The sequence below is a fragment of the Medicago sativa genome, chromosome 3 (assembly GCF_051527215.1).
Source record: "Medicago sativa cultivar Bolivia chromosome 3, Bolivia_mono, whole genome shotgun sequence".
In the NCBI taxonomy this organism is placed as follows: domain Eukaryota; kingdom Viridiplantae; phylum Streptophyta; class Magnoliopsida; order Fabales; family Fabaceae; genus Medicago; species Medicago sativa.
In genome coordinates this window covers 102,323,398-102,337,304 of record NC_140751.1, presented here as the reverse complement: position 1 = coordinate 102,337,304, position 13,907 = coordinate 102,323,398, and the positions used below count along the sequence as shown (strand labels likewise).

The window sequence follows — 13,907 nt, the reverse complement described above, 5'->3', positions numbered from 1 at the left end:
TCTCTCTAATGCTAATATAGATGAACTCGTTTAGTTTAAAAAAAAATAAAAAAAATCTTCAATTATGCGACGATGGTATCCAATTAAAAAAATCTATTTTAACTTTAATTAACTGAAAAAATCCACCAACAAAGAAAGAGAAAGAGAAGGCATATCCACTTATCGAAGATGAATCTATAGTGGAGACGCAATGAGTGAGTTCCGCAAAAATAGTGTTCTGATTCAGTTTCCATTTATAACAGAAAAAAACAAAACAAATTCGGTCTGTTTTTTCCTACGCGTCTTCTGAATTCTATCTCCCATTTTGTCATTGCCAGTTTGCAACCCCAATCCCATTTTCCTAAAATTCCTTCATTTATCATTTATTTATTATTAATTATTATTTCATTCCCTAAATTACCATATTATTTTCATTAATTTCGTCACAAAAAAAAAAAAAAAAGATTGTGTTCATTTGATCTAATCATCGAGAGAGGGGAAATGCTAGATAGCTCCTCTCTCTGTGTGACCAAAATATACAGATCTTATTTTTATATTTTAACAGTTTTTAATTATTTAATTTAATTGAATTAAACTCTCTCTGTGAAAGAGATGAGTTGTTATTCTTGCTTTGTTTCTCGGAAAAAAGATGTTAGCAGAATTGAAGTTGATAATAGTTCTCGATCTGCTCATACTTCAGGTTCATCTTCTTCTAAACTTTTTTACTTTTCTAAATTATTATTATTACTGACAGTGATGTTTGGATTTTGCAGGGAATGGAGGAACAAACGCAACAGGTACTGATTAATTAGGGTTTTCAAATTCAAATAAATTAATACTATCATACTGTTAGTTCGTTCCTGTTAATTACTATATTATATTGAAATATAAAGCTACTGTTAAATTATAATTATACTATTTGTTTTTTGTTATTGGATTTGTAGAGGGAAAGGGGAAGAGTGTAAGGACTGGTAAAAGCAGTACTGCAGCAGCTAGTTTTGGTTTTCGAGAGCTTGCGACCGCGACAAGGGGTTTTAAGGAAGCTAATTTGATTGGAGAAGGAGGTTTTGGAAAAGTATTTAAGGGTCGTCTTTCAACCGGCGAGGTAATTTTTGAGTAATTCATTTTTCGGGTTTTGTTAATTTGAATTGATCATGAATGAATGTGTTTTTATATTGTAATGTTTGCAGCTTGTTGCTGTGAAACAATTAAGTCATGATGGTCGTCAAGGTTTTCAGGAATTTGTGACTGAGGTTCTTATGTTAAGCTTGCTACATCATTCTAATCTGGTTAAGTTAATTGGCTATTGCACTGATGGAGATCAAAGGCTTTTGGTTTATGAGTATATGCCTATGGGATCTCTCGAAGATCATCTTTTTGGTAACTTTTTTAATTGTTTTTTTATTACTCGTGTGCCGTCACTTAATAATTTATTAATAGTAGTTATGATACAGCTGAAGGCTTTTCATCTTTGTTTATGACAATAAATTTATCTTGAGTCTTAATAGCTGTTTGCATTGTTGTATGGACACTTTGTTTATTTATTTTGAAATTGGTTCATCTGTCTTGACATTGTAACGTAGTTTTTAACTTTACATTAACAATAAAGAGAGTATATTTGTAAACAGTGAAAAGCTTTTGTCCACTTTCTTTTTGAATTGGAGATTCTGTGATTGAATTAAAAAATTTGGACTATAGTATAGAGTAGAGCTGCTTGAACTTGGTTTATGGCTTAACTGTGTTGGGAATTTTGTGACAATAGACCACTGTGTGGAGTGAAATGGTTCACTTCTTTGCTTTTCTAATTTCTAGTTTTGTGAATGACAATATTGTCTTTGATTTGCCTGATATGAATGCTATATATTAATGAGGAATAGGCTTCATGAGGATTTTTTTTTCTCCCTTAGGAAAGAGACAAAAATCTGAGCACAGTGTCTTCCCTGTTATTTGTTTTCTTCCTTTGGGATTGTGATGCTATATGGTGTAGGGGCCTTAGCAGCTTCTAGTTTTCCGGTGCGAATAGTTTTGAACTTGGGTTATTCTATGCTCATTAAAAGAGATCATAGTTTTGTGTAGGTCGACATTTGGTAAAATTAATGATAATAAATAAATATCTTGGCTAACACATGTAAAATCTACAAGAACAATGATTAGGTTGCTTGATTAGCAATACCTCTTAAATTATATCCCAAAATTTGATTATCCCTTGTTTTATTTTTTTGGAGACCGACTTTGTTATATGATGACAATATACATCAATTAGATCATAACTTATTTCTCATTTCAGATCTTCCCCAAGACAAAGAACCTCTAAGCTGGAGTTCTCGGATGAAGATTGCTGTTGGAGCAGCTCGTGGCCTTGAGTATCTCCACTGTAAAGCAGATCCGCCTGTCATATATCGAGACTTAAAATCTGCAAACATCTTATTGGACAGCGACTTCAGCCCAAAACTGTCAGATTTTGGGCTTGCTAAGCTAGGACCTGTGGGAGACAACACCCATGTTTCAACGAGAGTGATGGGTACATATGGCTATTGCGCGCCAGAATATGCGATGAGTGGCAAATTAACTCTTAAGTCTGATATCTACAGCTTTGGTGTGGTTTTGTTGGAGTTGATTACTGGACGAAGGGCAATAGATGCTAGTAAAAAACCAGGAGAGCAAAACTTAGTTTCATGGGTAAATATTTAGTTCGTTTAATTTATTTAAAAATAAATCCTCTTTCAAGTATATTTGTCTTAGCTTTGCATGTAAAACACCTTCCATTAAAAAAGCATCGACATATAAAATGTGATGTTTTCTGCCATCTCAATAAATTATTATGATCCTTAGTCCTTACCAGGGATTCTTTGACATGCTAATATTCTTCTATCTTTCTAGATGTTTTTATCTTTATTTATCTCCACATTCTTTAAAAATAAACCCTCTTTTAATTGTATCTTCCTTAGCTTTGCATGTTGGTGATTCCTTTTTGATTCATCAGATATTATTTATTTTATTTTTGAGAGTGTAAAGAATTAAAAAGTAAAGTACCTTTCATTACAAAAGCATTGACAAATGTATGTGATGTTTTCTGCCTTCTCCATAAATAAACTATTATGATTCTTACCTGGGATTCTTTGACATGCTAGTATCTCTCCGTTCTTTCTACTCCCTCCGTTTCAAAATGAGTGTCGCTTTAGCCAAAAAAAATTGTTTCAAAATGAGTGTCGCTTTCGGTTTCCAATGCAATAATAACTTTTTCTTTTCAATTGTACCCTCCAATTAATACTTTGCACACTACTTCCAAAGTATTACTTTTAAAACTAACCAATAGTTAATAAGGATAATTTGGTAAAATAACCATTCTCTTTCATTTAATCATTGCATTTCTTAATATGTGTGTAAACACCTAAAACGACACTCATTTTGAAACGGAGGGAGTAGATGACTGTATCTATATTTATCTTAACATGCTAAATTACTTCTTACACTTGTGTTTTTTTTCTTCTTCCAGTCTCGCCCATATTTTAGTGACCGGAGAAAGTTTGTACATATGGCTGACCCTCTTTTGCAAGGAAACTTCCCCGTCCGCTGTTTGCATCAAGCAATTGCTATAACTGCTATGTGTCTCCAAGAGCAACCAAAATTCCGTCCACTCATTGGTGATATTGTCGTAGCACTGGAATACCTAGCTTCCCAGAGTCAGAATATCCCTGAAGTCCATAGACATGGTGTGCGTAGCCCACCGCAGCAACCACCTTCGAAAATGGACGGAAATTAATTTTCACCGATATTAGATTCTGGCTTCAGTTCCATTTCTGTCCATGATTTTGAGTACAGATTTCCTTATCAGCTTTATCAGTGTAAGACCAACTGCCTATTTTAAATGTTAAATATTATTGCCCTAGTTAACTTATTTGCATAGCCATAGTGAAGAAAAATTTCTTATTATAGCAGTTGACGTACATTCTTGTGGATCTATTAATCAGTGATGTGAATTAGTGATTATTTAGGCTTTATAGTTTAAACTTCCTCCACCCCTATAACATGCTTGTTATCATTTCAAGCAAATTAGGACAGTGGCGTGGGAAGAGGATTTTCACTTGTTGATTGTAGTTTTTGGTTTTCCTTACATTGATTTTGCAACGCAAGAGCTACTGAGTGACAGGAAACGCTCTGACATAAAGTAAAGCGATATTCTACTATTCTAACCAAATACGAAAAAGAGCTCTAAAGATAATATCTTGAGGTCCGGTTTAACTTGCAGTAGTTTCTCAATTAAAAGCCTAGGTTTGGTATTACGGTGGGTGTGTTAGAATCATGGCAAACCACTGATATTTCAAAAACCACCGTAGTTCTGACAACCCACCACTCTTTATGAGAAAGTCCTTAGTAGAACTTGTAAACAGTTAAAATACTAAAGTCAAATTAAACATACACCAAAAGTTGTTTATTTAAAACTGGGAAGTTATTACATGACTCATCTTAGAACTTACCGTATGTTCGGGTATGAGTTTGTTCACCGCCACTGCCCAGTGTAATACCATTTCAACGCGAAAACTTAAAAGCTACAAAGTGTAGCTTCAAAATCAACGGGCATTTACAATGCATCCACTGCAAAAAACACATGCTTAAGCAATCCAGCTCTCAAAGCCTATGTGAAAAACGTGTCCTTGTGTCAGGAAGCTTTTTTTTAATGAAGCCTTTTATATTGACAATCTTGAGTCTACCAAGAAATTGGATGAAGTTTGTTTCTCCTTTGCCGGCAGGTTTGTATGTCCCTTTCATTTTTGAACAGCAATAGAAAAACACGAAAGGACCAATGACAAAGAGGTTAGAACACAACCAGGACAAATTTGTAGAAATTCACATGATGTGCCTAAGCGCCTTCCTTAAGACGTTAACTTAGCTATGAAAGTGAAACATTATTATTTAAAATTGAAAAAAGTAAATATGATTTAGAATTTGCATTTGTTTTTTTAAAAACGACTTATAGATCATAAAGATGAAATACAATTATGAAGTCGTGGGAGCTCAAAAAATGGAGGTCTCAGACGATGATAACGTATCATTGACGGATATGTACGGGATCTGCGGTCAATGGAATCCTGCATTCACACATTCAATCCAATCTCAACCATTTCACCTTCTATTTTAATTTTCAGTTTTTTTTTTCACCTTGTCTCTCCTTGAACGTTTTTTCTATCCCAAAAGTTGCATCGCTGCATAGTACCTTGAGTCGCCGTCGTCCAACTCGACACCATGATGAGAGAAGCAGGTCAGCCTAAGATCTGAGTTACATACAATTAAAGGTCTGCAAGAAGATCTTCACCTCGTCCATGGCGAGACACCCACATTCATTCAATCTCAAGTTTTCAAATCTTAGCTACATGCCCTATATCCACGTTCTTTAAAAAAAAAAAAAACGCCTACTTTATTTTATTTATTTCAAATTTCAAAAATATTTATTGGATATGTATGTATTTCATTGATAAACACAAATACTAGAAATGACTAACAATATAAAAAGGCAGAGACAAGTTAGTGGAGCATCATCAGATGTGTACATGATCACTTCAAAAGATGACGACAAACTTCTTAAATTAACATAGCTATCTTTTGGTGAATCATATTTCGAAATCGCGTGTTTTTTTATGTATGATAGTAATGGTGAGAAGTACCTGTCGAGGATTCCACAAATCAGACAAACCAGCATTTTTTATCGGCACGTCCTGGCAGTCAGGACTGCCGGGACCAATGATTATTTTGAGTTGGAACTGTCGGGGATTAGGCAGCCCGAGTGCAGTTCTAAATCTACGAAACCTGGCCCGGGGACACAAACCAGACATTCTTTTCCTCTCTGAAACGTTGGCTAATACGCGAAGCGTGGAAAATATTCGTGTCATGTTGGGATATGACTCATGTTTAGCAGTTGATGTGGAAGGCAGGAGCGGTGGGCTGGTAGTGTTTTGGAAAGATGTTTCTAATTGTCGTGTGTTAAATTACTCTCGAAATTTCATTAATATGATTGTGGAGGATAAAGAAGCTGGTGATTGGAGATTAACTTGTTATTATGGCTTTCCTGAACGTGCTCGTCGTCGTGATGCTTGGGATTTACTTCGGGAGTTGCGGGATATGTCATCTCTTCCGTGGTGTATCATTGGGGACTTTAATGACTTGTTGTCTCAACAAGACAAGGCTGGTATTCATCCTCATCCTAATTGGTTGTGTATGGGTTTCCGTGAGGCGGTTGATGATTGTGCCTTATCCAATATTAAATTGCATGGTCACCCATTTACGTGGATCAAGAGTCCGGGTACTAATCGAGTGCTAGAAGAAAGATTGGATATGGCTATGAGAAACTATGAATGGCTGCAACGTTTTCCAGAAGTCAAACTTACAAACTTGCTTACTTCTCACTCAGATCACACTCCAATACTTCTTGATATTGTCCCTACGGTTCATCAGATGTATAATTATTCTTTTAAATTTGAAAACAGTTGGCTCTTAGAGGAAGATATTGAGGAGGTGGTGGTGGATGGTTGGGGTGGGACTATGGGGTTTGAGCTCGGTGATAGAGTTGTTAATTGCTCTACAAAATTGCAAAGCTGAGGTAGGAGGAAGAGAGTTCGGTTTAAAGAAGAAATTAACCAATGTGTTCGTATTTTAGAGGATCTTCGTGCCCAACCGAATGGTATGATGCATACGCAATAAGTTGCAACGCGCGAGAAGCATGCTCAACTACTTGTACAGGAGGAGGCCTTTTGGAAGCAAAGAGCGAAAATGCACTGGTTGAAGGAAGGGGATATGAATACTAAGTTCTATCATACATCAGCGATAGCGCGCGGGAAAGTGAAGAAGGTTAGTAAGCTCCGCATGGATGATGGGAGGACGGCTACGTCGCAAGAGGATATGTGTAACGTGGCTCAAGGTTATTTTGAGCAATTATTTTCTGGGAATGCAGGAGTCCATGAACCGGTACTGGATTTGATGAGCCAGTGTGTTTCGGTGGATGACAATATAATGCTTACAGCACCTATTACAAAGGAAGAATTACGTCATGCCCTTTTTCAGATGCAACCGGACAAGTCCCAGGTCCAGATGGTTTTAACCTGGCATTTTATCAGAGATTATGGCATGTGTGTGGTGATGATATTTTTCAGGCAGTGGTTTCTTGGTTGGATCGTGGTTACTTTCCTTCAAACCTTACATAAACAAATATTTGTTTGATTCCTAAGTGCGACGACCCGGATAATATGAAGGATCTTAGACCTATATCTCTTTGTAATGTGTTGTATAAGATGGTGTCAAAGTTGCTCGCTAATCGACTGAAACGATGTTTGGATAAATGCGTGTCAGAGGAGCAGTCAGCGTTTGTCGAGGGCCGCTATATATTGGATAACGCGTTAATAGCTACTGGGATAATTCACTCAATGAAGAGGAAGACGGAGGGATGGAGAGGGGAATTGGCTCTCAAGATTGATATTAGCAAGGCTTATGATAGAGTAGATTGGGGGTTTCTTCGTGGTGTGCTTATGTGAATGGGGTTCAGTGAGAAATGGATCCAGTGGATGATGATGTGTGTTACTTCTGTTACTTATTCGGTGCTTATGAACTTTGACAGGGTGGGGCCTATTGTACCCGGCCGAGGGTTGCGCCAAGGTGACCCATTATCACCATATTTATTCATATTGGTGGCCGAGGGCCTCTCGACTCTAATACATAAGGCAGTTAACAGAGGTGATATTCACGGGGTACAAGTATGTCGCGGCGCACCAGTGGTGCCCATCTATTGTTTGCAGACGATTGTTTCTTGTTTTACAGGGCCAATGTGGTGGAAGCACAACATTTACTCGCTATTCTTAAAACTTATGAGACAGCGTCTGGACAAGAAATTAACTTATCAAAGTCTGAAGTGTTTTTCAGTCGCAATATGTGTGGGGCGGCGCAGGAGGATTTGTCACGCATTATTGGTGTCCGACATGTGATGGGTACCGGAAAGTATTTAGGTTTACCTTCAATGATTGGTCGAGATAAGAGGTCCGTTTTTTCTTTTATCAAGGATCGTATTTGGAAACGAATAAATGCATGGAGGGGACGAGCATTATCGAAGGCGGGCAAGGAAGTTATGATCAAATCTGTGTTACAATCTATTCCTTCTTACATAATGAGTATTTATCTTCTGTCGAATTCAATTCTAGATGATATTGAGAAGATGATCAATGCATTTTGGTGGGGAGGAAGGAGTAACAACCGAGGGATTAAATGGATGGCATGGGAACGCATGGCATGCCCCAAAGAATTTGGTGGAATGGGGTTCCGGAATTTCAAAGCATTTAATCTCGCTATGGTAGCTAAGCAAGGATGGAGCTTTCTGTCTAAACCTGAATCGCTGGTTACTAGAGTCTTTAAATCGAGATACTTTCCCCATTCTTCTTTTTTGGGTGCTAAACTCGGATATAACCCGAGCTTTGCTTGGAGGAGTATTTGGAATTCGCGTCAGTTACTTTTATATGGATGTAGTTGGACAATTGGAAATGGGCAACAGGTCAACGTGATGAATGATCCATGGGTTCGAGGTACTCATGGAAACTGGATTCAATCCCCACAAAGTCAAGGTGTCCATAGTTTGCGTGTGTCTGATTTGATAGTTGACGAGGAACGAGTTTGGGATATTGATAAGCTTGAATCTTTGTTTCAAGATGATATGGTGCAAGCTATTCTCGACACGCCACTATTTGCGGAAGTTCATAATGATAGAATAGCGTGGATGATGGAACGTAGTAGGAGGTATACTGTTAAGACTGGTTATAAACTGGCTATGATGGAGTTGTTACATACTGATCAGTTTCATGTTGAAGAAGAATGTCATAGAATCTAGAAGGTGAACTCCCCTCATAAAGCACGTAATTTGTTATGGAGGATCTACAGGGGATGTGTTCCGACGCGTCTCCGACTACAATCACGACATGTACAATGTGAGGTGCTATGTCCGTGGTGTGATACGGCTGCTGAGGATGATTGGCATGCTTTTGTGGGTTGTACGGTGGCGCGTGAGAGTTGGTATTGGGCAGGGCTTTCGACTGTGCTGCAATCACGAGTTGGCACTGCAAGTAGTTTGGCAGATTTTATTTTTGACATATGTTGTTCTGAAAATCGAGACATTGCTGGTCGGGTGGCTTTACTTCTTTGGCAAATTTGGGCTGCACGTAATGATGTCATTTGGAATGACGCTCATCACACTTCAACAAGCATTGGGAGGACATCACTAGATGCATGGCAGCAATGGCAAGAGGTTCATAAACAACCCTCATCATCGGTTGTGCAACACGGGCAGAATAGAGTGCAAGTTAACAACTCAGTTTGGGAGAAACCGCGTGAGACGTGGTTGAAGTGCAATGTGGATGCCGCGTTTCATGACCGTCAACATATCACATCTTTCGCGTGTTGTGTTAGAGACTCCCGTGGGCAATTCATTCAGGCTCAAACGAAATGGCAACGAGCAAATATGACAGTTTTGGAGGGGGAGGCGGTTGCCTTACTCGATGCCATTCACTTTGCTGTTGGGAACAGATGAGACCGGGTTGTTTTCAAGTCCGACTCAGCTACTCTAGTGCAAACGCTATCGTCTCCGGGCCATGGTGATTCAGAATTTTATGCTATTGTTTCTAGTATTATTTTTCAGTTATCTTTACATTCAAACTTCGAGGTGAAGTTTGTTAGGAGACAAGCGAACATGGTTGCTCATAGCTTAGCTAGGGCGGTCTGTTCTTGGGCTAGTCACCGTATTTTTGATTCTTATACTTCTTGTATTGAACACTAGTTGATTAATGATAATAGTTAACTTTGTTTTGGTCAAAAAAAAACATGAGCACGTATAGTATGAAATTCGTACTCATTTTGTTGGGTAAATATAATATAGTGTCCATTTTATATATGTGCGGGTAATTTACGAGTTTTGAGGTACCCACAAATATTCATAGATAATAATATTTTATTAAAAGGATTTTTGTAATTTTCTTTTTATAATTATCTAAAAGTTATTAACAACAAAAGTCATCATACTCATTTTCTTTTTTTGTTTTTTACCAAAACATAAAAATATTTATACATTTTATTTTTATCTAAAGCAAAGTTCATAATAGTGAAGGAGTGAGAGGTCGGAAGGATTAGAAGAATCAAAATAGTATTTAGGTTTTTTTTTTTTTACTGAATTTGAAATGCACTAATTAGATTTTTTAACTAAGGATATTTAAGTAATTTATTCAATTTATTAATGGGCACAGTCGGTACGGATGCCTGCACGTACATGCATTATTAAATCTACATCTGTATTCATTAAGTAACGACGGTTGAAATATCTGTTGATTTTACCCACAGATATCCGTTATGTTACTCGTGTTCGTTGCAGATTCTATTTGCGAATATCCATGGATAAGGTTTTTTTTTTGCCATCCCTAGTGGGAAGTGATTGAATCAGTAACCAATTAAACAATAATATTTGAAAAATGCTTTTGAATTGTTGGCTATTGCTTCATAGAGATACTTGTTGAGACGTTTTTGTGGTGAGACCTACATTACCATTTCATGAATTGAGGGTAATTTATCCCTAATGATAAATATGATTCAATTCTGAAATGAAGGAGATGGAGATCACAAGTTGAATGAAGGAGATGAAGAAACATAATGTTTTTTAGATGAAAATTATAACTAATTGTAAGAAATAAATAAAATACATTACCCTTAATGAATTGGGGGTAAATTACCCCTAATAACAAATATGATTTGATTATGAAACAAAGAAGATGGAGATCATGTTAAATGAAGAAGATGAATAAGTTTGATGTTCTTGAGATGAAAATGGCAACTGATTTTGAAAATAAAGATGAAAAAATGAAATTTTTTCTTTGAGAGGGATAAATTACCCCCAATTCATCAAGATGTAACGTAGGAAAAGCATGTTTTTGTTGAAATATCCTAACATATAGGAGTTACAATATATTATGATTTTGCCGAAAACTCTACAATTTGTGTTTTGATTACACTTTCTAAAAAATTTGCTAATGCATATAAGTCGTATCGTATTCTAAATATTAATTTTTTTTTTACGTAATTGTATGCACGTATTGCATCCGCATAGTGTCACGCCCGCTCCTTCTATGAGTGGGATAATGAACCCAATTCACCGCCACCTCAAATCAAATTTGCACCTCTCCTGCCGGGAGAATCTTAGAACTACAAATTGAGAGTTTGCAAAACGTGATTTGCCACCAAGATCTTTTGAAGTTAGATTCTGTCAAAAAAAAGGTTGAAGAAAAGTTAGGCGTTGTCAACAAAGTCATCATAGTTGGTGAAAATGAAGGCATGCAATGTCCCCATGATAACGCGTTTTTGAGTAAATTACAATATTTCATGTCGTTCCCCTTTCGTTTTCCTTTTGCATTTGTTCTCTCTTCCAGTAAATTTCCACGCTTTGCATTGAGTTTGAAAGGACTCTTGAAATGAAGGTAAAATCAAGGCGCAAAACTTAATTTTTGTTTCTATTGTTAGAACATAATATGTGTAGCTTTAAAATTAACATTAATTATTTTGGTCAATTATATACCTCTTAAGTAGTATTATGTGCACCAATCTTGTCTATGTTTAGCTTTACTATCGATCGTCGATTCCAAGTTTAAGTAAAAGGAGAGGGTTGTGTTAAACTTGGACAACAAACGTAAAACTTTATCCGATCTTTATGACATGAATCGAATACACAATAGTGTGAGAGCTAGGTCGTTGCGCGAAAGCAACGCGCTGTATAGCTCGAGTACAATGAGTGATCAAATGAGGAAGGACCGTTGCAAGAATAACATGATTTTTTTATAGAACACTATGAGGTTGTTCGGTTCATCTTACCAACCCCACTTAGTGGGATAATACTTGATTGTTGTAGTTGTACTATTATGTTCACCACTAGTAATTTAGTATTATTTTTCACTTTATATTATCATAATGAGAATCAATTACCGATAGATAATGAGATTAATGTGGTTAAATTATTCTCTTTTCTCTATTTATGACTTCTTTCAATTTTCAAGAAATGATATATACTTAAATACTTTGACAATTTTTATATAATACGAACCCTACAGCATGGACTTAAGATAGTCAAGTAACGAATCGGCATGCACACAAGTTGGTTGACTTGGATAGGTTCTGCTCATCTGTGTCATTAATCTTCTTTGTAGCAAATATATTTAAAGTGCATACAACAATGCTCACTTTATTACGTAAGGCATGATATAATTGAACTAAGTATTTTCCATGTTTGATCATAGATCATGTTAATAATATATACCGATAATGCAATCTTGACGTTTTGGTTGAGAAGATTCCTGACCACATATTAGGCAGGACAGCATATACAATGGTCAGAAAGGAAAAAAATATCACCATAAAAATAAATCTAATGTATATTTGATATACAGCGAGTTTATCAGACTCAAATTGAGTCACCTTAATTTTAAAAAAATATATCCAGTAGCTTTTGCACATTTACGGTGGCTCACTGTTTCGGGTAAATATAGGTGATAGTAAACATACACTTATAATTTTTTCTTTCCTTACCCACCAAAATAAACTGTTTCACCTTGCTAGGTCATGTCGTCAGGACTCGGGAGGTTCATGAGCAAAATTCATTGCATTGGAGTAGTTTTCTTGCATTGACTTGCTACTCTAAAAATAATCAACCAAAACATTATCACATTCACACGTGTTACAATTTCACGAGAGTTTCAGACGAAATTTTAAGGTATGTTTGAATTAAAGTTTACAAAATTGCTTTTTTTTTGGTTACAAAAAGTTTACCACCAGGGTCAGGGCACGCCTCCGGGCCCAAAGAGCACTTATAGAGGTACTTACAGATCACCCACCAACACTGCCCTCACATCGGCAGAGGGAATCGAACACACAACCTTCTGCAAGGAAGTGGCCCGTTCCTTACCAACTGAGCCAACGTGTGTTGGTTTACAAAATTGCTTTTGATTATACTTATTTTGATAAGTTAATATGAATTAACATAAACAGTTTAATATATAAAATGATTTTAAATTTTCTTAATTTTTTTTTATAAATGATATATAAACTTACAATCCAACAGTCAAATTTAAAAAATATGTATCGAGTAAAACGATGTAATATTATGAGTGTGTTTGTTTCAACTTAAAAAAATAGATTTTAGATTAAAAGAATCTAGAGATTTTTAAAAAAAATCCGAAACTATTTTTGTTTGTTTACCATCATAATTTTTTTTTTTAAGATTTGAAACTCTTATATTTGAGTTCATTGTTTTTAGAAAAAAATAGATTTTGAAAAAGCTACCGGGAATAACTTTTCATTTTGGGGTTAACAATAATTCTTTTAACAATTTAAAAAAAAAAAATTGAAACAAACACTACAGAAATAAACAAACAAACGGACTTTATATTATATGAACTTACAATCCAACGGTCAAATTTAAAAAATATGTATATCTTCTTCTACCCCATTGAACCTTGCTGATGTCCGGTAAACTTTGGAACTTTACTATGACATTATTTGGGTGCATGATTTACAGAATGTAGACTTTGAGTTTGATTAGCAAAGGTAGGGGACTATTTTCATAGAGGAAGCAATGACATCATGACATTCTGAATGATCTTAACACTAATTTTTTTTTGAAGGAGAGTGGTCGTAACCACTATTATAATTTATTTTTACAAAGTTTTACGGTTGAGCTTAACACTAATTTTTTTTGAAGGAGAGTGATCGTAACAACTATTATAATTTATTTTTACAAAGTTTTCCGGTTGAGTTTAATTAGAGACGAGATTGCTCATGCCTTAGCACAACTAGCCATTTTATCCGCCAACTCTCATACTTATATTGATATACCGTCGTATATTTATGATTTAATATCTAATAAA

The 13,907-nt window shown here is 35.9% G+C and overlaps 2 protein-coding genes across 2 annotated transcripts; both read left to right on the top strand.

Moving 5' to 3' along the window:
* The first annotated feature begins 153 nt into the window (after window positions 1-153).
* LOC146943094 (putative serine/threonine-protein kinase PBL21) lies at window positions 154-3,989 on the top strand. The gene is made up of 6 exons (XM_085757201.1): window positions 154-679; window positions 753-776; window positions 924-1,084; window positions 1,170-1,359; window positions 2,267-2,658; window positions 3,476-3,989. Exons 1-6 carry the CDS (start codon window positions 592-594, stop codon window positions 3,740-3,742), a joined length of 1,122 nt encoding a protein of 373 aa, XP_085613327.1. The 5' UTR covers window positions 154-591; the 3' UTR covers window positions 3,743-3,989.
* Window positions 3,990-5,628: 1,639 nt separating this feature from the next.
* LOC146943093 (uncharacterized) lies at window positions 5,629-6,573 on the top strand. Its single transcript, XM_085750081.1, has one exon. It carries the CDS (start codon window positions 5,629-5,631, stop codon window positions 6,571-6,573), a length of 945 nt encoding a protein of 314 aa, XP_085606207.1.
* The last annotated feature ends 7,334 nt before the right edge of the window (window positions 6,574-13,907 follow it).